Source organism: Serinus canaria, chromosome 27 (assembly GCF_022539315.1).
Source record: "Serinus canaria isolate serCan28SL12 chromosome 27, serCan2020, whole genome shotgun sequence".
Taxonomy (NCBI): domain Eukaryota; kingdom Metazoa; phylum Chordata; class Aves; order Passeriformes; family Fringillidae; genus Serinus; species Serinus canaria.
The window spans coordinates 2,288,392-2,310,819 of record NC_066340.1 but is presented as its reverse complement, the minus strand read 5'-3'; the positions used below and the strand labels follow the sequence as shown (position 1 = coordinate 2,310,819).

Genomic DNA, 22,428 nt, shown 5'->3' with positions numbered 1-22,428 from the left:
CCACCTGAGTCCTGTGTCAGGAATGCCTCCCTGTTTCTCCATCTGTGTTTCCTCTGGATTTTTTGGGTGCACCCTTCAGCTGGTTGCTGATATATTGGGGCAGATATAGCAGTTGTGTCACAGCAAACACAGCATCCAGCTGGTGGACTCTTGCCTGCCTTGCCACCATCCTGCTGATTTTTCTCTGTCAATACACTCAGGAAACTTTCCCCAAGCCTCAACGTATTTGTTTATATTTGGCAGGTGATGTTTTGAGGGAATAAGTGCTGCTGAGCTCCTGGAAACAGGATCTAATCCATGTCTCTTACTTGCTAGCAAAGGCTGGAATTCAGCTCTTTTTGAATTGGTATGGGTGATGAGAGCAAGGTCTCCACGGTGTTGCAGGGGAGCTGTTGGTGTTGGAGCCTCACTGAATGAACACAATCATTTGTGGAAATTTGTGGCACTTGTCCTGCTGACATGAATCTGCCCTTGTGGGTGGTGGGTGCAAGGTCTGGGGCTTGAAATGCTGAGAAAATTGCAGATCAGTCTTGGCTAATGAATGCTGAACAGAGCAGTGGAAGAGAACATTGTTATCCCACAGCTTGTGTTTTGCACAGAGAAAAAGACATTTTTCCTGAGTTCACCTTCAGAGGTGCAGCCTCTGCTCTCCCCGGCACTGCAGGTGCTAAACATGACTGAAAATAAGATTAATTCTGCCAGGTGAGAGTTTGAACCTGTCTCATTCCTGGGGAACTGGGGAGATTCAGTTCCTCTGTAGTGAGATCAGCCTGTGCCCTGTTCTGCTTGGTGTTAGCAGAACAGATGCAGTGAGTTAATGAACCTGCTCTGATCAACCTGCCCGAGCACACACAGCCAGGAATTGCTGATGCCCTATGGATTATTTTCCTGCTGATCTCTCTTAGCTAACAGTTCAGCAGACTGAAGCAATTGCTTTGTGTTCTCTGTCCAGAAAGGCAGGGTTAGAACAGTGGAAAAACTGAGTGAGGGGTGTGATTAAAGACTTGCTAATGTTTAGGAAATGTGAAACTCGGGCAGATAAGGTCGAAACAGCCTCATTCCTGCTGTCCTGTTGCCATGACACAAGGATGTTATTTTTCATCTACTGCTATTGTAAGAATTCTGTAGTTTCCTTTCTTTACCCCAGCAGTGTTACTGCAAAAATGAGGTGATGAAGTCGTGAGGGAAAGCAGGGGAGCAGCAGAATGGAGCAACATAAAAAAGACCAGAAATGGTTCTGGGAGGGGAATGGCTCAAGTTTAAGGAATCCCTTGCATGTCACTTGTTCCCACTGAGGTTTTTTAACAGGACTATTCTTAATAAGACCTGAGGGACAGCCTGGCTCCAGTGTCCTGCACTTGCAGGGTATTCATTGGCAAAACCAGCATCAGCCTGAGTGGTTTCATTTGTAATTGTGGACTGAAGTTCTGCAGTGCTGTTCAGAGGCTCTGTGACACCCTGGAGAAATGACAAATACTTAGGTTTCTTAAAGAAATATGTTTGCCATTTTCTTTTACCCATCTGCTTCTGCTGCAGTGAGATGTGATGCTGTTTCTCTGGGACAGGCCCTGAGCAAATTGTGGAATTGATGGATTTTGATGGGATTTGAAGCAGGAATATTGGAGCTCTCTCTCAGGCAGAACAAATGGTGGCTGCAGGTATTATGGGAGCAGGTTTGCTCTCAGAAATAGCTCTGCTTAAAGTACAAATTCCAGTGGAAAGTTTTGGGCTCTGCAGTACAGATGAGGTGTGTGTGTGCAGCTGTGAGGCTGGGCAGTGCTGTGGTGCCTGTGGGAACGTGTCTGTGTGTGCCTGCAGGGTCAGGCTGGGGGGTTGGTTTGGGGTTTGGTGTCCTCTGGCTGCTCACAAGAGCTCCTCTCTTGTCAGGCCACCTTGGGGCTAATAAACTAACAGGGGCTGTTTCAGTAGGCAGTTGGGGCAGGTTTTCTAGTGGCAGGAGTGGGGGTTGAGTCTGATGAAAGATGGGGTGCTGCAGGAACATTGCCCGATCCTGTTTTGAAATGGGATTAAATTGGAAGCTGTGCTGCAATCCTGTTCAGGTTTTACAACAGAACTCTTTGAAAGTGGGCCTGCAGTTCTTTGTCTTTTGCCTTTCTGATTTTTAACCCTGGAACTGCATTTGAAAAGATGGCAGTGGCAAAGTTGGCTGCTGGTCCTTAAGCCCAGTTATCAGCTTTCAGTAATAGCGCTTACTCAGCCTGAGCTGTTTGGTTTGGGTAGCTCAGCCTGCCTCCTCCTATATGGAGTAGGAGTTGGGATGGACCCACCTCCTCCTTTCTGCTCTAGGGAGAAAAGTTCTTTATTTCTAATTAAGGCTAGTTAATCACTGCCTATTCTGTGTTTGCTTTTAGGATGAATAGCCCAGCTGATTACTAATGGTTGTTACCCAGAGGGCAGCACAAGAAATAACTGAAATTGATTAACTGTTTCTCTCTGTGGGTCTGCAGGAGGGTTTTATGAGGGCAGGTAGTCTTACTGAGCAGTTCTAGTACTTGGCTGTCCAGGTGTTTAGATGGAATCTGAACTCCTTTTTTTTGTGTTGGTGCCCCTCTGCTTTGCAGCTCTCCCAGAATCCATCCCAAAGGTGCTTTTGCTTCTTGCCACACTGGCAATGCTTGGGGAACAGTGACATGACCCCAGTCACTCAGAATGCAGGAGGAGCTGCTGCTTGAGCTCCCTGTCAGCAGTCTGACCCCCCAGACATACCAAACCTGCTGGCTGGTCACAGCACTCAGTTCTGATATGTGACACATGCAGACAGGGCCACTGGGATGAAGTATTCTTTTAAATAAGTGCTTGTGGCAGCTAAAAATAAATGGATCTTTGACACCTTATCAAAAAGAATAGTTACACTCTTGAGGCCAGAAATCATTTGCTTCAGTTGGAACATGCTCGAAAAGAGAAATCATTTGCATCAGTTTGGAACATGCTCGAAAAGAGAAGAAAACCATCCACATGAAAGGGACAGAATTTGGAATTTTCCTTAAAAAAAACCAAACCCATAACCAAAACAAACTGTCTAAACTTAATATTTGTTGTTGTCTTGAGCATCTTATTCTGTCAGATGTATAGTTCTTTCCAAGAAACCTGGTTTTGAAATAAAAAGCAGTGATGTAAACCTAGTCTAGTTTTGGTAATCCTGGCAGTGTTTTCTTTTCCCTTTAGAAAAGGGATGGGGATTGCTGACATGCCCACAGTCAGGCTTGGCTGGGAATAGGGGATGCCTTAGAGAAGTGAGTAGGAGGGAGGAGATCCCAGGAAAGGCACCAGAAGAAAGGGTAGGGGGGTTACACCAGGAGCAATCCTGGGCTGCTGTGACATTGGGGAGAGCTGGGCACTGCCCTGGATATGAGAGGATGCTCCAAGCTGTGGCTTTGGGAAAGAAAGGCCTGGTGGTGGCTGGGACAAGCTGCAGGGATTCTGCCTTTCCCTGCAGACAGGGCTGGATGAAAACAGTGTGCATGGCAGGGGAACAGGGTAGAAGTTTTAAGCAATGTGAGTAGTTCTTGTTTATCAGGGGAGTTTTATGATCTTACATGTAATTGGTTTGCTTTGGGTTTCTGTTGAGCTGAGTGATGCAGAGTTCTTGGCCAGAACAGGGCTCTGTTCCTGATGAATTTTTGTTTTTTTTTTCCCCATCCAGACTAAGTAGCCATGTCAGCCAAAGCCATCTCTGAGCAGACAGGGAAGGAGTTCTTGTACAAGTACATCTGCACGTCCTCTGCCATCCAGAACCGCTTCAAGTATGCCCGGGTCACGCCAGCCACGGACTGGGCACGGCTCACCCAGGACCACCCCTGGCTCCTGAGCGAGGTAAGGGCAGGGACAGCAGGATCTGCCCTCCTGCAGCACCTGAGCACTGCTCCAGACCCTTCCTGAAGGACCACTTGAAATATGATTTTCTTTGAGTTAGGTCTCATAAGCTTTTGGAGATATATTTTGCACCCAAGATAGCTCAGCTACCTTAGAAGGCATAAAATCAGCAGGATGGCTTCTGTGGTAGTGTTGGAAGCAAAAAGATTTTATTAAAAAGGCAAAATAACAAACTCTTTACAGATAAAAACCAATCTAGGTGCAAGAGGTTCTTGCTCCAGGTAAAACACCTCACAAAAGCAATTAGTTTCTTTGTTCTCTTCTTTTTCTAGTAAATTGCCCAAGCAGGACAGGACTTTTTGGCTCCTGTCCAACTGGCTGTCCTTAAGTTTGAAGTGAAGTCCCCCAAGTCCTATAAAATGCCTTTTCACCTCATTGAAGAGAGAAACTTCTGGGCTTATTTCCTTTTTAAGGGAATAAAGAATAGTTTTGTCACTCCATCAACCAAGAGCACATTCCTATAACCAGACACTGCTGCTGCTCTGCTGCAGTCACTCCCAACCCTGATGAAGAAACAAGTCTTGCTTCAAGGCTTGCTATCACCTCATGGGGGGCTGATTATTCCTTTAAGACTGAAATACAGGAGCAGTGATAGCTGTGAAGCAGTTGCTCATAGCTGCACAGAAGGTAAAGGAGGTTGATTCAGAGATGTCAGTCTCTATTCTCAGAGCTTTGCCCTCTGAAATGAGGGAGTACTTTCCCCATGTCAAGTTAGGACACTGCTTAATTTTCTTGAATCCGAGCAAAATGTCAGGGAAAACTTCATTTTTTAAAATTTTTCAGTGCAAAGTCATTTATCTCTGTATCTCATATCCTCACACTTTCTGTTGAGAAAACATACCCAGAGCTCTTTTTTATTAGCTGTCTAAGCTGGCTCCTTTCCTGTGGTTAATTATATTAAGTCATTGGCTGGAGAGCATGAGTGTCTCATAGTCCTTGACTGACTGACTGATAAAAGCCCTGCACTAATTAGATGTTCCATGCTCAAGTGCCTGAATGAACTGCAGGAGGAGATCAGCAGTGCTTCTGAAAGCCTTGCAGGAAGCCAGAAGGGAGCAAGGTTGTTTTTGGATCTTCTTTAATGCACGTTCTGTAAGGCTGGAAAGGGCTTCAGGTCCAATAGCAAGACCATGCTCAGTGTCCTTTTCTGCACAGGGTGCTCTGACTGTTAAGTTGCTGAAGTTCCAGGACATCTCAGTGGTACAGGAGAATGACACCCAGTTCTAGTTTGGTTCTTTAAAAGGATATTTGCAAGCTGGAGATGTGTGTAAACCAGGAGCAGCTATCCATGGGTATCTTATAAAGAGCCATAGTCAGCTGGCTGAAATGTCCATGACCCTGACCCTGGCCAGTCTCAAAAGAAAAGTGTAGTGACAGCAGGAAGTTTTTTTTATTATTATTTTTGTGAGCAGCTGTTTGTGTCTGTCATGACTTTTTTTGGGTTTTTCATCAAAAAAAAAGAACAAGCTGTCACCTCAGCCTCTGATGTCTGCTTACAGCTGAGTAGAAACAAGGCAGCTTTTCTCAAAGTACAGCAGAAGAAAACCCAAACTTGCAGGCATAGTGTACCAGAAGCTGGATTTGCCAAGATTAAAGGAATTTTGCAAGGATGGGTGCTGTGCAGAACTGATTTAAGTTTTTACTTCACTATTTGCAGAGAACCACTTGACCAAAATCACTTTCTAATGCTTATTCCTTTAACTCTTGCCCAACCTCTGCAGCGTTTGGTGGTGAAGCCAGATCAGCTCATCAAGAGACGTGGGAAGCTGGGACTGGTTGGGATTAACCTCACCCTGGATCAGGTCAAGGCTTGGCTCAAGCAGCGTCTGGGCCAGGAAACCACGGTGAGTGAGCCACAAAAGTGGCTTCACTTTTGTTCCCAGGACAGGAAAAAAGCTCTAAAATCCTCTCCTGCAGCCAGCCCCTGTGTTTTGGCTGATGATTGAGTGTTACTTCAGGCCCTTATTTTAACTCAGTGCTGCCATGTAATATTTATTTTCCTGGGAATGACAGTGCAGTGCTAATGATAATGAAGTGCCTGCCATGCCTGCTGCTGTGTGTTGGGAGCTGATGGAGTTGTGCTGCCTGAAGGAATTGATGCCTTTGGCCCTGCTGGGATTGATTTGGCTCTGGCTCTGAGCTGGTGCAGCAGGAATTGGGAAACAGCAGGAGGAGCACTGTGAGTGCTCCCTGTTGGGAAAACCATGGGTGTGGAAATTACTCCTTTAGCACAACAACAACCATATCAAAAGCAAGGTCTGGGCCACAGATTCAGGACCACTGGTGTCCTCAGAAGCAGGGAGTGTCCCCCAGTGTCTCTTGAGCCTGGAAACATGGATTTGGAGAACAGGAAAGTGCCTGCACAGAACAGTTCCTGGACACATAAAAAGAGCCTAAAGGATTCTCTTGCTCTTCTGTGCTCCCTGATACCATTTCAGGGTGAACCCTACTCTGAGGCCTCTTCTCCTGCCACTAGCTCAGGAATTCCTCTCTTCTGAATTTTCCACTACTCCAAGAGCCTCTCAAGCCCTTGTACCTCACTGTGCTGAGCAGGGCCCAATGACAGAGCTGTCTCTGGGACAGGAGAGGAGAGCAGCTGTCCTGGTGTAATTCTGATACCCCTCTATCCTGTTAGGAATGGGAAAGGTGACTGTCTCCTGTAACCAGATATCCTGAATGCTGTGCTGCGGAGAGAGGAGTGGTTCCCCAGCAGGCACAAAATTGAGGGAGCAATTTTAGAGCAGTGCTGATTAATTCTCAAACCTTCCCTTATGCTGTCACAGATGTGCTGGACAAGTATTTATGAGTGTTTATCTTGTTTTCTGTCCCCAGATTGGTAATGCCAAGGGAATCCTGAAGAACTTTCTGATTGAACCTTTTGTCCCTCACAAGCAGGTTAGTACACCATTACAGGAGGCTTTTAAATCTCTTTGAGCTTGCATGCTTAGCTGGATTGGTACAGTGGTGAAAGCAGAAGTTTGGAAATGTGCTGTTGAGCTGACAATGCTGCTGCACACCCTGGGCAAAAACATCTTCTGTATTTCCATACTGAAACTTTAAGTAGAAAATAAATTCATACATCTTCATATTCCTTATAATTTTTAATGAGTTTGCCAATGCAGTGAAACTCCTAAGAAAGTACATCATAGCAAGGCCACTATAAAACAAATAAAACTGCAATTATAACAGAAGAAGGATCTGCCAGACACTTCTGCACACTGATCTTTTTGTTTATTATGATCTTTGCTGAGATAGTATCACTGTTTCCTTCTCTTCATCTAAATAAAAATGACTGGCAAGTCGTTCTCAGTGTCAGGGCCACTCCAGCACTGCTGCTCCTTGGGTGTAGCTGCTCTGAGAGGCCCTGACGAAGGAGGAATGATGAGGAGGACTCCACTGATAGTAGAAGGCTAATTAATTACTTTATTATACTGTATTACATTACATCTAAAGTGAATCTGCCAAGCACTCAACTCTGCACACACTGCACAAAATCTCGTGGCTGTCAGTGACAGTCCTGACACACACACACACACCTGGCCCTGACAGGCCAAGGAAACAAAACACCATCACTGTGGGGAAACAATCTCCATATTGCATCTACTTTGGCACAAACACAGGCACAGCAAATGAGATAAGAATTGTGTTTTCTTTCTCTGATGTTCAGAGAATGTGAAACCCAGAAATATTCTTGAGAAGAATTGTGCCTAGCTTTGCTCTGTGAAGAGAAATGTGGGGCTACACTTGGGAAGCTTTGGGCTCAGCTGCCCCAATCCCAGCACTGGCACAAAAGCCTCTGGATGTCACTGCTAAATGCTTGTCCCTGCTGTGTGGCACAGGAGGAAGAGTTCTATGTGTGCATTTATGCTGCCCGTGAGGGGGACTATGTGCTCTTCCACCATGAAGGGGGTGTGGATGTGGGAGATGTGGATGCCAAGGCTCAGAAGCTGCTCGTGGCAGTGGATGAGAAGCTCAGTGAATCAGATGTGAAGAAGCATCTCCTGCAGCATGCACCAGCTGACAAGAAGGAGTAAGTAGAGATGCAGCTCTGGGTAGGAGCAGCCATGCAGCAGCTGCTCTCTTTTATCTCAGTGCCACATCCCTCTATTTTCTTAACCCTGAAGCTCACTCTCCTGCCCTTCTTGCTGGTCTCCAAAATATGCCATGCATCCTGAATCCAAGCTCTCTGACCTTATCTCAGCTGCCTGTAAAACCCAAAAATAAGGTTTCCAAGTGCTGAGCCTTTGCTTGGCAGCAGCTCTTGTCAGCCTGCTTGGGTCTCAGCCTGAGACTGGAGACATGTGCTGAATTCTGATCCTTTGTGCCAGCATAGAAGTTTCTTTTGTTTTAGTGAGCTGGTGATGAGATGTGGCTCTGAATGCTAATTCAGAACTTCCCTCTCCCTTGCTCTGGCCTGATCTCCAAAGTTATTCTCCTGTTCTTCCTTCTGCAGGCTTATCTGCAGATCTCAAGGCTTCTGCATCTCCCTCAATTAGATACCCATACCTAGTTAGCCTAATATGAGTCATGATTTCACCAAACAAAGCTTGATCCTTGCTGACATCGTGCAGGACTGAAGGGTGAAGGAGCCTGTCACTCCACCAGTTCACTGCAGCCTCCTCCCCATCACAGCTGAGGAAGCTCAGATCTGACAAAGATGGGTATCAGCAGAGAGGCAAAGATGTGCTTCTGTCTTGTAGGGAGATAAATCAGACTGCACAGCTCTGACAGTTGTGAGCAACTGTGTCCTCAGCAGAGTTTGGTGGAGGGTAATTAAGATGAGTCATCAAGGTCTTCCTTCCCTTGAGTCATCCATCACCCAGGCTCCATCCAGAGAAGATGAATGAGAAGGAAAGACATTGATGCCAAGTAGATTTGCAGATTGCCACTCATACCAATGAATAGAGCAGGCTGTACTTAGATTTGGCTGCTTTCATTTACTTGTGTTAATTTTTTTTCCCTTTTTTTTTTTTTTCAGCATCTTGGCCAGCTTCATCTGTGGCCTGTTCAACCTTTATGAAGATCTGTATTTTACGTACCTCGAGATCAATCCATTAGGTAATGAATATTTTTGGAAGCAGAACTTTGTGTTCTGAACTACTGAAATGTGTTCTTGATCCTTCCTTTGGTTCTGTAATTCACAACAGCAGCAGGTGCCATGTGCAGAAGTACAGAAGTGGCAGTGATCTGTCTTTGAGCTGTCCATTCAGTGAATTAAAAATGAGGAAATGAAAAATTCCATTGAAGAGAATGTTAAGGCAGAACTGAAGAAAATAAAAATTGCGCTGTAGAACAAAATATCCCCTGAGACAGAGCCTGGACTATGGCCGCAGTTACTGGTTAATTCCTCAGGGAACTTGCTGGGGCTGGTCAGTACTGCCCAGTGCCAGGGAAAACAGCAGCCACCCGATTTTGCAATGATGCCTGTGTGGTACCAGCTGTTGGAGTAGATCTGTAATGTGGCTCTGTACAACCCAGAGCTAACTGTGATGTTTCTCCCTGCAGTGGTCACCAAGGATGGTGTTTACATCCTTGATCTGGCTGCGAAGATTGACGCCACGGCTGACTACATCTGCAAAGTGAAGTGGGGGGATGTGGAGTTCCCCCCTCCTTTTGGCAGGGAAGCTTATCCTGAGGCAAGTGACAGCTGAATTCCTTCCCTGTGCCCTGAATTTATCATTGCTTGTATGCCCATGTATCACCAAAGGGGTATCAGGGACAGACAAAGGTGATACAGAGACTCCATCATGAAAAGGCACTTTATTATTAGAAATTCACAGTTCTTGTACAAACAATGGTGGGCATAAGACCTGATTGGCCTTTAGGAATCTTCTCTCACCTATTGGTCAAGAAGGGACAACTCCTCCTTGTAAACATCTCTGACAAACAGAGATTGCCAGCCAGGTGCAGAGATTGAGATAATAATTGTTTTAATTCTTTCTCTGAGCTTTCTCACAGCTTCCCAGGAAAATCTTGGGAGGGAGCTGTGTCTCTCTCTGTTCAGAGGATATGTGATTACCACCTCCATGGCGTTGCTGTTTCCAGCTTGCTGCTGTGTCTCAAGCCCCTGGCAGTGCAGTCCATGATAACCTGTGCATGGGTAGCTGCAGTCCTAGGACTGCTCAGAATGACACTCTGAACTGCAGTTGCTTCCCAGCTCTGTTTGGTCAGTTCTTTAATTCAGAATTGACATTTTTAATGGAGGCTGATAATTAACTTCCATCAGCTGTGTGCCAGAGCTCTGTGCCTGTGCAGAGCTTCCTTTTGTGCTTCCTGCCCATGTTGCTCCCCTCGGCATCACTATTTTTTTCTTGGAGCTGTGGTTACTGGGAGCCCTGTGGGAGCTGACATTCCCTCAGTGTGTCAGTGACAGTTCTGAGAGCAGAGCAGCAGCTGTGTGCACAGGCTGCATCCAAGGGTGAATCCAGAGAAAATAATCCCCATTTCTGGAATTTATAAGTAAGAAGATGTTAATACACCTATTTTTCCAAAAAGTGAGGACAATTTACAATGAGCACTTTATTGTATAGCTAGCAGTGCCTGTTCCCTCTCCAAATTCCCTGGGTCTGTACTGCTGGATGCAGAAGAACTGCTCCAGACAGGTCCCAGCAGCTTCAGAGGCTGTTGGAAGTAGATCTCTCTCCTTAATTATTCTGTTCCTTATTTCAGGGGTCTGTTCTTCTCTCTCCAAAAAGATTTCTGTCCTGACTTTTTCATTTTAATGATTATAATTATGCTTCAGTTGGAAGGTTTTTGTACTGTGGCCAGGAAATCCATTTAGCTGTTCCTTTCCATGTAGCTTGCTGGATGCCAGCACTCAACTCAGTTTGCTCTTAAAAGGATTAGTTCAGTTTTTGTCTCTGAATCATCCCTCTCTGAGTGCCTGGGAAGGTTGTTACGGCAGAGTCTTTGCTGGGAATGTTAATGAACTCTGATGAAGTGCTGCTCAGCAGCCTGGCACACTGGGCTGCAGGGGCTCCACGTTGAGCCAAATTACAGCTCTCAGTGATTATGTTCCTGGCTCCAGCACAGCCAGAGTGGTCACCATGGGTGAGATGAATTTTAGATTTCCTCATGTCACAGTCTTGGATGAGGCCAGAGCAGACTTTACAGTTCTGTGCAGATTTTGTGCCTGTTGTGTGATGGAGGGATGGAGCTGGGCCTCTGTCCCTGACAAATGCTGAGTTTGTAGCTCTGCTGTCCCTGAGGTGTGATTGCTCTGTGTGTCCAAATGCACCCAGCACTGTGAACCCTTGGGATGGAGAAGGGAGGTGCAGGAGGAAGCTGAGCTTGTGCTGCTCTCTCTGCAGGAAGCCTACATTGCTGACCTGGATTCCAAGAGTGGGGCCAGCCTGAAGCTTACAATCCTGAACCCCAAAGGCAGGATCTGGACCATGGTGGCTGGTGGTGGTGCCTCAGTGGTGTACAGGTAAAGAAAGCAAGATTTCCAGAGGGAGAGGATCTCAAGTGCTGGGAGAACATAATTAATGCAGACTCAGGAAAGTAGAGTCTCCTAAAGTAATTTTTCCTGAACTGTGACGTTTGGGATCTGTTCAGAATGAAGATGCTGTGCAGATTTTTCACCAGGCTATGGAACATGGTGTCAGCCGTGGAATTTATTTTTGCAAGGGTTAGGGTTAGATACAGTTTCTTACAGAGATACAGTTCCTTTCTGACTGACAAAGAAACAAGCTGGCTGGAGGATGTTGAGAGTGATATTATTGCTGTAGTGGTCGCTGAGTTTGCATCTGGGGAGCTTGAGAAGATTAATCATGGCTGGCACCAAGATGAGAGCACCTTTGTGTTCAGCAGACAGCACTGTCCCTCTGTAAGAGTCCCACTTCCCCAGGGATTAGGAATACTTCAGGAACTTTACAGTGACTCAAATTATAATTAATCTCTTAAATAACTGCTTTTTTTTATTGTTAGTGACACCATTTGTGACCTGGGGGGTGTGAATGAGCTGGCAAACTATGGGGAGTACTCAGGAGCCCCGAGTGAGCAGCAGACCTATGACTATGCTAAAACCATCCTCTCCCTCATGACCCGAGAGAAGCACCCAGAAGGTAAGGGAGATGCTGCAGTTCCAAAGCTGTGAACCTGTCTGGCAGAAAAACCTTGATAAATCTGGGCTGTTACTATGCTTAGCCTTCCCTGGCAGAGCTTTCAGTGTACTTCTGCCTTCTGAACAAATCAGGGTTGGGTTTCTGTCAGCTCTTGCTTCAAAGAGAGGACTTGTGGTTTTTCATGGGGCCTCAGAGATCCTTATCAAACATTCTTTCTTGGTATAAAGCTCTTATCTTCCAGGCTCTACTAAACTCAACTGTTTTAGGTTTTTTTTTTTTTTCTACTAAATACAGCTGGTTACTCTGCAACTTTGTTTTACTTGATGTCCTTAACTGCTGCCTGATCTAGGAGTACTCTGCTCTTGAGATGGCTTTACTTATGTGTGCTTCTTCCCTCAGGGAAGATCCTGATTATTGGAGGCAGCATTGCAAACTTCACCAATGTAGCAGCCACCTTTAAAGTAAGTGCCCAGCCTCAAACACCAGCAAACACACAGTTGTCATCCTCCAGCCCTTCTTCCCAATTCCATCTTTGGCTGAGGCTCACAGTCCATCTCTTCCAGGAGTTGGAGATGATGGGACAGGGTAAATGCCTGGCTGCCTGGGTCACCTGTCCTGTGTGTTTCTTTTAGGGCATTGTGAGAGCAATTAAGGATTACCAAGGCCCTCTGAAGGAGCATGAGGTGAGGATCTTTGTACGAAGAGGAGGCCCCAACTACCAGGAAGGGCTGCGTGTCATGGGAGAAGTTGGTAAGGACCAAGCTTGTCCTTAAGTTTTATTCTTGCATCTTGTTTCTTCCACTGGCTTTCTGTGGGGGTTTCAGTTCAGTTTCTCTGGGTCTGGATTGAAGGCACTGAGACAGCAGTTCATGTTCAGACTCAAGTGTTTATTATTTCTTATCAGTAAAACAGTCTCACTGCTGTGAGTTTGGCAGCTTTTCAGTAGAAGGCCCAAAATGGCCAACAATCTCTTGGTACAAGGGCTTTTAAGACTAAACTATCCAATTAAGAACTGACACCTGGATTATTTTCCCTTTTAACCCAATAACTGATCCCAATGTGGACTTTTCTGCCCAATTACAAAATGCCACCCAAACCCATGAAGAAGGAAGAAGAAGAAGCATGAAGAAGAAACCCAGGACAAGCCCTGTGCCTCCATCTTGCTTCCATCCACAACATACTAAAAATCCCAAAACCTCAATTTCTCACCCAGTGACACACCTGCACTGCTCTCTATAATCTATTTCACACTTTTGTGGATTCCAGTCTATCTTGAAGTCTGGGAAACTTTCTCCATGAATGAGGGTCAAAGTCAGTGTTCCCCTGGGGGTCAGGCACCCCAGAACAGACAGAGAAATATTCCCTGGGTGCCCTGGGTTTCCAGAGCTTTCTTTCAGAGGATCAGTAACAGGACATCACACCATGATCAATATGATCAAGTGAACCCAATTTATTGCAAAAAGCAAACTATATTTATACTGTTTTCTATTGTTCACACCTCAAGCTAACACATGATTGGTTAAATCCTTCTACAAAAGCATTTTAATCTTTCAGTTAATTTTAATTACTTGTTCTTCTTCATGTGTCTCACTGTGGTTTTCTTGTCTGCCTTTGCATCCTGACCTGTCTGCTTCTGAGCATGTTCTTCTCCTTTCATGTCCTTCAAGGGCTTGGTGACCTTACTCAGCTTCTATGAAGGCTGGACTGAGCGTATGTTGCACATGTTGTCCTGCAAAAAAACTCTCAGCACTTCCTCAAGGAGCAAGAGCTTTCCCCTGAGGATGCTGACTGCTCTTGTGTACTTCCACAGGGAAGACCACGGGGATCCCCATCCACGTGTTTGGCACGGAGACCCACATGACAGCCATCGTGGGCATGGCCCTGGGCCACCGGCCCATCCCCAACCAGCCACCAGCTGCAGCCCACACTGCCAACTTCCTGCTCAATGCCAGCGGCAGCCCCTCGGTGAGCTCCTCCCCATGGGGACAGGGGACAGGGTCAGGAGCCTCCCAAAGGCAGGCTGGAAAGGCATTTTGGGCACTAGTGTGTTTGTAGGAAGCTTTAGGAAAACAGACATGGCTCTGCTGGTGTGGTTTATCAGGAGAGGCCACCCCAATGCCCATGTCAATGTGGCCTCTCAAAGCTGGCACTGTGACTGTTGAACCTGCTGGGCATTGTGGGGGTTTCTAGGACAAGGTGAGAGATGAGAATTTGACTCCCAAGTTTTCAGAAGGCTGATTTATTATTTTATTATATTATATTAAAAGAAAATTATATACTAAAGCTACACTAAAGAAAGAGAAAGGAGACATCAGAAGGCTAGACAAGAATGATAATAAAAACCCATGACTGACCAGAGTCCTGGACTGGGATTGGTTATTGAGTCAACACAATTCACATGGAACTAATCCAAGATGCACTTGTTAGTAAATAACTTCTAAACTACATTTCAAAGCAATTAAATAAGTATTATTTACATTTCTCTTCTAAGGCTTCTCAGGAGAAAAATCCTGGCAAAGGGATTTTTCATAACTTATCACAGTAACGGCTGGATCATTCAGTTTTCTGTTGCTTGACTGAAAACTCATTTTCTTTGGTTTTATTTGTAATAGAGCAGTGTAGCCAAAGCAAGGCCCCCTCCTCCTCTGTGTTCCAGGCCATACCTGGAGCACTGTCCCTCACTGACTTGGCTTCTGAATCTTTCAGACTCCAGCACCTAGCAGAACTGCCTCCTTCTCTGAGTCCAAACCAGATGGCATTGCTCCAGCTAAGAAGGCAAAACCAACAGCCCCTCTTGGTAAGTTCAGCCCTGGGAGTGCTGCTGGCAGTGCTCTGCTGTTCCCAAAGGCAGGATGGGCATGAGACAAATGCTTTTGTTCCTGGATGTAAAGGGAAGCAGTTTTGTGGCACCTGCCTATCTTTGTCCTGGGTGTAGTTCAGTGGTTTAGCAGCTCACTTGTGCCATGAGCTCTTACACCCAGCAAGTCAGATGGGCCCTGATCTGGGATGTTCAGGAACAGCACAAGGAGAGGAAGTACAGTGAGAGGGCTCCAGTCTCTTGTTTTTTAACAAGAGCAAGCCCAAATGCCCTGAGTGCTGTAGAGAGGAGAGGAGGGGCTGCTGCAGCACCTGCAGTAGTCAGCTCTGTCATACCATTGCATGAGTGATTCTCTCTTCAACAGATTCAATCCCAGCCTCGAGACCTGGTTCAGGTAGGACCTGTGTGACCTGCTGAATGTGCCTGGCCTGGCTGGCAGCTGACTTTTTTTAGTTCTTAGTTTTGTTGCTGTTTTATCTCTCCAAAAGTTTGCTGTGTTGTCTGGTCCTTTCCTCCTGCCCAGCATATTTAGCTGTCACCATGGGGACTTCTCATCTGTTTTTTCAAGTGCAGATAACATATGCCTCTGCACAAATATTTCCTGTTTCTGGGGGAGAGAGGGCCAGGTCTCAAACAAACTTCGTTTTTTCTTCCCTTCCCCCACACAACCATCACAGAGAAGAACAGCCTGAGGCACTTAGTGAAAAGCTGTGCTCTCTTTGCTTTCCAAAAGGAGGAGTGACCAATAACTGCTATCTTATTTCAAAGGAAAACAAAGTAGTGCAGGGGGTGCTGGTTATCAGGTTTGGAAAGCACAGAAAAGTCACAAATTAACTAAATGTTACCTTAACAGTCCAGCAAAGCATTAAAGCTTGTGCTCTGTGAAGTTATTTTACAGGGACTTTAAAACTCTCTTGGGCTCTGTGCTGTGTGAGAATAAACTGCTGAACTGGAGGCAAAGTAGAGCTTCAAGTTACCTCTCTTATCATAAGGAGGGACAGTAGAAGGGGAATTCTTGGGTTGTTGCTCTCAGATAAACATCATTGCCTCTCTGGGTCTGCATTTTGGTGTTCCTGGGAGCACTCATGGTACCCCCTTGCAGGCACCTGCAAGATAAACAGAATTTTCAGTTCCCTAATAACAAGTCATGTTGCAGTGAATCTGAACTCTGACTGTGTAGGGCTGGAGAGCAACAATCCAAGAATTCAAGGAATGATTTTTTGTTGAAGCCAGAGGAGCAGTGTCCTCTTTAATCCCTAATGCTGTTTGTCTTTGATCCAAATCCAGGAAGAACTCAGCAGTAGCCCAAGTTGGCATCAGCAAGTGGATCAGCTCTGAGTTTTTCCAAGTTTTAAAATTAATTCTGCCTGGAGTCAGAAGGAGAGACTCATTGTTGTGCTGTGACAAGGGTGTAAATAGACTTTAAGCAAACAGTCCATCCTCACTGGCTGAACTGTTGCTTTTCTTGTGACTCTGTGCCCTGAAGCCAAGTTTTGGGCCATATATAAATTCTTGGAGCCATTAAGTTTGTGTTGTACTCTGATTGTAAAAAAAACAAAACAAAACAAAAAAAAAAAAAAAAAAAAAAACACCAGAAAGAAAACCAAGTGTGTTGAGCTCCTTTATTATCTTTGTCCCCCCCATTACAGTTTCTTAATTTGCCCTTTCTTTTTTTTAAGTTTTCTGTCATTCTACTATGGTGCCCTGATCAGCCTCCCATGGTTTGCCCAGACTGGGCTACATGCAAATAAATACATGAAATTCAAAGTTCTCTTCAGCTTTGTGTAAGAAAACTGGGGGAAATATGAAAGGCTCATGAGAGAAGAGGCAGTTTTTACTTCTCTCCTATACCAGCTCCCTCCTGTGATTCATTTGCCCATTTTGTGAATCCCAAAACCTGGCTGTGGTGTTCAGAATCCAAGGAAAGGATTGCTAATTCATCTACAGTTTCTTAATTTGCACAGTGTGGCTACTCCATCCTGCAAACTGCAGTTCATCTCCTGAACTGGTTCAGTTTGGAGGTGGGGGAATACTCATCCAGGAACCTTTTAGCAGGCATTTGGCAAAGTTGCAGTTTGTGTCTTGCTCAGGTTTGGAGTTGGATTGGTGTGGTGTTTTCAAAGACCCCCATCGAAGGGAGGAAAGATGAATTTGACTCTTATGTTCTTAGAAGGCTAATTTATTATTTTATGATTTATATTATATTAAAGAATACTATACTAAAGAATAGAGAGAGGATATAGACAGAAGGCTAAAAGATACTAATGAAAAACTTGTGATTCTCTCTTCAGAGTCTGACTCAGCTTGACCATGATTGGTTATTAAGTAAAAACAATTCACATGAAATTACCTGTTGGATAAACAATCTTCAAACCACATTTCAAAGCAGCAAAACACAGGAGAAACAAATCAGATAATTATTACTTTCATTTTTCTCTGAGGCTTCTCAAATTCCCAGGAGAAAATCTTAAGCAAAGAGATTTTTCAGAAAATATGGTGGTAACAGATTTGGGTTTTTTCCCCTTTTTTCTGAGCAGGTAAAGCCACAACCCTGTTCAGCCGTCACACCAAGGCCATTGTGTGGGGGATGCAGACCAGGGCTGTCCAAGGAATGCTGGACTTTGATTATATTTGCTCCAGGGATGAGCCCTCAGTGGCTGCCATGGTTTATCCCTTCACGTAAGTACCTGTGACTGTGTCACATTTTCATTTCCCTCCAGCTCTTCTGTGACCTTTCTCCTCTCTCAGTCTCTGTGGTTCTTTAGTGGGGCTCTGCCCTGGTCTTCATCCCTGCTGGAACACCTTCTCTTCTGCTCCCTTCCACACCTGGGTTGGCTTTGTAGGATGCTTTCTTCAACCATTGGTTTGGGCTGCACTGTTGAAACAGCTTAGTGTTCACCACAGAACTAAACTTAGACTTTTTAAAAGATGTCTGTGGTATTTGCAGGGGTCCCCAGGATGAGCTGAGAGATGAGTGAATCTGACTCCATGTTCTTAGAAGGCTGATTTATTATTTTATGCTATACTAAAATTGTACTAAAGAATAGAGAGAGGATACAGCCAGAAGGCTTAACAAGAATGATAATGAAAAACTTGTGACTGACTCCTCAGAGTCTGACACAGCTGATGGTGATTGGTCATTAAATAAAAACAATTCACATGACACCAATCAAACATGCACCTGTTGGTAAACAATCTCCAGCCACATTCCAAAGCAGCAAAACAGGGAGAAGCAAATGACATAATAGTGTTTTTTTCTCTGAGGCTTCTCATCTTCCCAGGAGAAGAAATTCTGGCGAAGGGATTTTTCAGAAAATATGACAGTGACAGATGTCCAAATTCTGTTCTTCACTCAGTGAGGAAGGCAGGTTTGGCTACCTGGGCTTTCTTTCCAGCACCCTGGCTCAGCAAAGGCAGGCAGGCTGTGTAAGGCTTCTTCCACTCACCTGCTGTTGGCTGTTTGCTTGTCTAAGACATCTTGATTTGTGCCTGCAGCAGCAGGAATTACCCCTCCAAATATCCAGAATCATAGCAGCTCTGCTGACAAACCAAAGCCAAGCAAAATTTTTAAAAAATAAAGTCTTGTTCATATTCTTTCTAATAGCAGCAGGGATTTCTTAGCAGGCAGGAAGCCTGTGGATCCTTTGGTAGGATAGAGAGTTCCCTTGTGGTGTTTACCCTCTTTTACCCATCCCTACAGGGATGAGAAGGGCTGTTGGGTGTGCATGAGCTGTTTTACTGCACCTCCTCAGTGTGGGGCTCTCCCTGTGGGACAAGGCAAGCAGGAAGAAGGGAAACAGCAGCTGTTGCTTCCAGTGCAGTGAGGTGGGAGCCCAGAGCCAGGCAGGAGCTTTGGTTCATTCCTGTGGTATTTACAGACATCCTGGAGAGCTGATGTCTAATCAGCCTCTGTCCTGCAGAGAATTTCTCCTCTTGACAATTAAGACCTTGTACTGTTATTCTGCAGCTCTGATGGTAATTGCAGCTCTGTAATAACTTCTCAGCAAGTGCAAACCTCGGGGTGCTGAGTGCAGGCACACCCATGTCCATATGTGAGTGGCAGCCTCTGGCAGTGCTGCACTTGATTAAGGAGGAAAAAGCAATAGGGATTGAAGTTAAAGGCTACCTGTAATTATCTGAATCTGCTTGACCTTTTGGAGGGAGCCAGGCTGGCAAAACCTGGAATGTTCTGTCACGAAGGTACTGGTATGGGAGCACAGCCAGTATCCACACACTCAAATAACTGCTCAGTCAGACTTCACTGCATTTCCAGTCAGAGCAGCTACTGTGTATAAATACCAGCAGTGAAACCTTCCCAGGTGCTTCCCCTCCAGTGCCTGTGGGATGGGCAGGATCCCCCTGTAGCAGGATTGGGAAGCTGACTGGCCCTCCCATGGCTGTCCTGGCTGTTCACTGCAGATACTGGTTTGCTGTTCCCTCAGTCCAGTGTTAGCCCCAGCCCAGTGACACAGCTTTGCACGCCTCTCATTCATTACTCTTTCTGTGCCTCATTCTGTCTTCCAGCTTGGAGTAGAGTTAAGGCTCTGGTAACTTCACTGTGGGAGAGCTTATTCATCTTGCTGGATGCCTCTGTCCCCATTAGCCCGTCTCCTTCCATATGCTGCTCTGTCCTATTCTCTGAAGAACCTTCTGCTGTCATATGGTCCCTCCCCAGATATGCTCACGTGCTCGTGAGTGTCTCAGTCAGTCTCAGGGACTGAGAAGATGGGGTTTGTAAACTCCTCTGTCTGCATGCACTGTGTCCCTTTGCCTTTCCAGCAGCCTTCAGGTCAGGGCTTTCCCATCTTCTCTTCCACAGTGGTGACCACAGGCAGAAGTTCTACTGGGGCCACAAGGAAATCCTGATCCCAGTCTACAAGAACATGTCAGATGCCATGAGGAAGCACCCAGAGGTGGATGTTCTCATCAACTTTGCATCCCTGCGCTCTGCCTATGACAGCACTGTTGAAACCATGAATTACCCTCAGGTGAGTGCAGGATCCAGAAGAAGCCCAAATGAAGAAAGAAGACCCTTTCAGCAGGGTACTGGTGTTTCTTAAACCATGGTGGCATTAGGAAATTCTCTTGGTTTTCTGAGTTAGCAGATAACCCCCAATTCTAACCCTTTCCAGAATGCAAGGAGGATGCTGGGGGTCCCTGGCAAATCCTTATGCTAGACTTGCAGTTTGTTTAAGAGGATTTTGGTGCTTCTGGGTTAGCAGTAACTACTTCAGGCTGAATATAATACAGTGCTGCTCTGATATGCAAGGGGGAGAAAATTCCCTGACCAGAGCATTGAGCCTATTGTGAAGATCATGGCAGCCTGCAGATTCATGCATTGGACCTTCCTGGATGAGAGTGCACAGAGTGACCTCCCAGGGCCCTGACAAGGGGCAGCTCTGTGGGGTAGCAATGATTTTCTTTCTCTCACCATTGGCAGATCCGCACCATTGCCATTATTGCCGAGGGCATTCCGGAGGCCCTGACACGCAAACTGATCAAGACAGCTGATAAAAAGGGAGTCACCATCATTGGGCCTGCAACTGTAAGTACTGATGGGCACCTTCTGTCTTTCTTAACCTTCAGATCAGCTTTCTGCAATGGATTAAGCATATCCTACAATGTACTTTGTCTTTACTCACAGGAAGTGTGTGCTAGTCTCTCACCTTAAAGTCTTTGCCATCCTCCCTTCTCTATAGAAATGCTGCTGTACGCAAATGTTCCTCAGTTTCACCATTTTAAAGGGCTTTACACCTTTCTCTTATAGGTTGGTGGGATCAAGCCAGGTTGCTTTAAAATAGGCAACACAGGAGGCATGCTGGATAACATCTTGGCATCGAAGCTGTACCGCCCTGGCAGCGTGGCCTACGTGTCCCGCTCTGGAGGGATGTCCAACGAGCTCAACAACATCATCTCCCGCACCACTGATGGGGTCTACGAGGGGGTGGCCATTGGAGGAGACAGGTATGAGTTGGCACCTTCAGCAGGCACTGGTTTTCAAGTTGGTCAATAGAATTGTTGGTAATTTGGAGAAGGAAGAGTGTTGCTGTTCGCAGTTCAGGCTGCAACAGAAGAGCAGGTTGGGTGTTAGTTTCTGGGTTTTTTTTTTTTTTCAGAAAGGATATGAAATAAATTTCTATCATTTCTCCTGATTGCACACAGATATCCTGGTTCGACTTTTATGGATCATGTCTTGCGTTATCAGGATACTCCAGGAGTAAAGATGATTGTAGTACTGGGGGAGGTGAGTGAGACCACTTAACTCCCTGAGAAATACCTGTGTGTGGTTTTTGTTTTGGGAGCATCTGACCTGGTTGCAAGGATGCTAAATAGCAGCTTCTACTGTTCTTGAATATTCCAAATTTTATTTCTTGCTGCTTTCATCAAAATAAATTGAATGTATTCCAAAGGCAAGCATAGTCTTCACATTTAAAGTAAATAAAAGAAAAAGAAAAATCAGGAGGTTTTGTTCTGACACTTCAGCCATTATTCTGTGAAAAAGGAGAAAAACTTTCAGCAATGCTTCTTTGTGTGTTTTGGAGCTGGTTTTGTCAAAAGTGCAGCTTGGAACCATTTCTCTCCCTGCAGATTGGAGGCACAGAAGAGTACAAGATCTGCAGGGGTGTTAAAGAGGGCCGGATCACCAAGCCAGTGGTGTGCTGGTGCATTGGTACCTGTGCCACCATGTTCTCCTCAGAGGTATGTGTAAAAATGGGGGCAAATGCATAAAATAGGAATATATCCACAAGAGGAAATAAATCACAACTTCAGTCATTGTACCTAAACCTTCCAGAACTGGCAGTTGTAACTTTAACGTGCAAAAGTTCATAAATACAAATGATAAAGATGTCTTGTGCTTCTATAGTTCTGTCACAGGAAATTTCCTGGGGATTCTGCTTACTTGTGAAGGGAGCCCAAAGATACCAGGGAAAGCAACAATTCCAGTAGCTGCCTGTTTCTGGATGGCGAAGATCTATGTTAAGCAGCTCTGAAGGGGGGCAGTTTAGGGAGGCAGAAAGTGAATGAGCCTGGAGGGATTCCAGGTCAGAACATCTTTGTGATTGCCCTGTTGGCTCTGACTGCAACCGGGAGTTTTGGTAGCCCAGAGGAGACAGATGTGCAGCCACTGGTGTTCCCAGTCAGGATTCTGTTCTGTTGCACTCTCTGCAAGTAACAATCTCTATTCCTTAGTGCTCTCTTTTCCTGTTTATAGGTGCAGTTTGGCCATGCAGGAGCTTGTGCCAACCAGGCCTCTGAAACTGCTGTAGCAAAGAACAAAGCCTTAAAGGAAGCTGGAGTGTTTGTTCCCCGGAGTTTTGATGAGCTGGGAGAAGTCATTCAGTAAGTCACATTAACAGGGCACCTTCAGCAGTGGACAAAAGCTGTCAGGACACTGATTCTGGCCTGATAGGGAATATATTTCTGCTTAAGGAAAGCAGATTCTACTTATTGTGGGGTTTTAAGGTCTAAGGGGTTTTAACCTCTCTTGGATCTCTTAGAAGGACCAAAATTACTGAATGGATTCTCTCCCTAGGTCTGTGTACCAGGATCTTGTGGCCAAAAGAGTGATTGAACCAGCTGAGGAAGTGCCTCCTCCAACTGTGCCAATGGATTACTCCTGGGCAAGGGTGAGCTGTGCTGGTTTAGCTG

General features: G+C 45.6%; 1 protein-coding gene across 2 annotated transcripts in view; it reads left to right on the top strand.

Annotated features, from left to right (window-relative positions):
- Positions 1 to 22,428, top strand: part of ACLY (ATP citrate lyase) — a 28,048-nt gene that overhangs the window by 1,994 nt on the left and 3,626 nt on the right. The window contains exons 2-21 of one of the 2 annotated variants that reach the window (XM_050985593.1): positions 3,665 to 3,834; positions 5,616 to 5,738; positions 6,727 to 6,789; positions 7,734 to 7,924; positions 8,873 to 8,952; positions 9,400 to 9,530; positions 11,205 to 11,323; positions 11,824 to 11,960; positions 12,360 to 12,421; positions 12,593 to 12,710; positions 13,771 to 13,925; positions 14,667 to 14,757; positions 17,316 to 17,457; positions 19,598 to 19,766; positions 20,219 to 20,323; positions 20,546 to 20,742; positions 20,941 to 21,022; positions 21,367 to 21,477; positions 21,992 to 22,119; positions 22,313 to 22,406. In XM_050985593.1, the coding sequence (XP_050841550.1) occupies positions 3,676 to 3,834; positions 5,616 to 5,738; positions 6,727 to 6,789; positions 7,734 to 7,924; positions 8,873 to 8,952; positions 9,400 to 9,530; positions 11,205 to 11,323; positions 11,824 to 11,960; positions 12,360 to 12,421; positions 12,593 to 12,710; positions 13,771 to 13,925; positions 14,667 to 14,757; positions 17,316 to 17,457; positions 19,598 to 19,766; positions 20,219 to 20,323; positions 20,546 to 20,742; positions 20,941 to 21,022; positions 21,367 to 21,477; positions 21,992 to 22,119; positions 22,313 to 22,406 (2,457 nt within the window). In that variant the 5' untranslated portion in view covers positions 3,665 to 3,675. Of the gene's footprint in view, positions 1 to 3,664; positions 3,835 to 5,615; positions 5,739 to 6,726; positions 6,790 to 7,733; positions 7,925 to 8,872; positions 8,953 to 9,399; positions 9,535 to 11,204; positions 11,324 to 11,823; positions 11,961 to 12,359; positions 12,422 to 12,592; positions 12,711 to 13,770; positions 13,926 to 14,666; positions 14,758 to 17,315; positions 17,458 to 19,597; positions 19,767 to 20,218; positions 20,324 to 20,545; positions 20,743 to 20,940; positions 21,023 to 21,366; positions 21,478 to 21,991; positions 22,120 to 22,312; positions 22,407 to 22,428 lie in introns of both variants that reach the window. The other variant, XM_050985594.1, reaches the window with a different exon arrangement.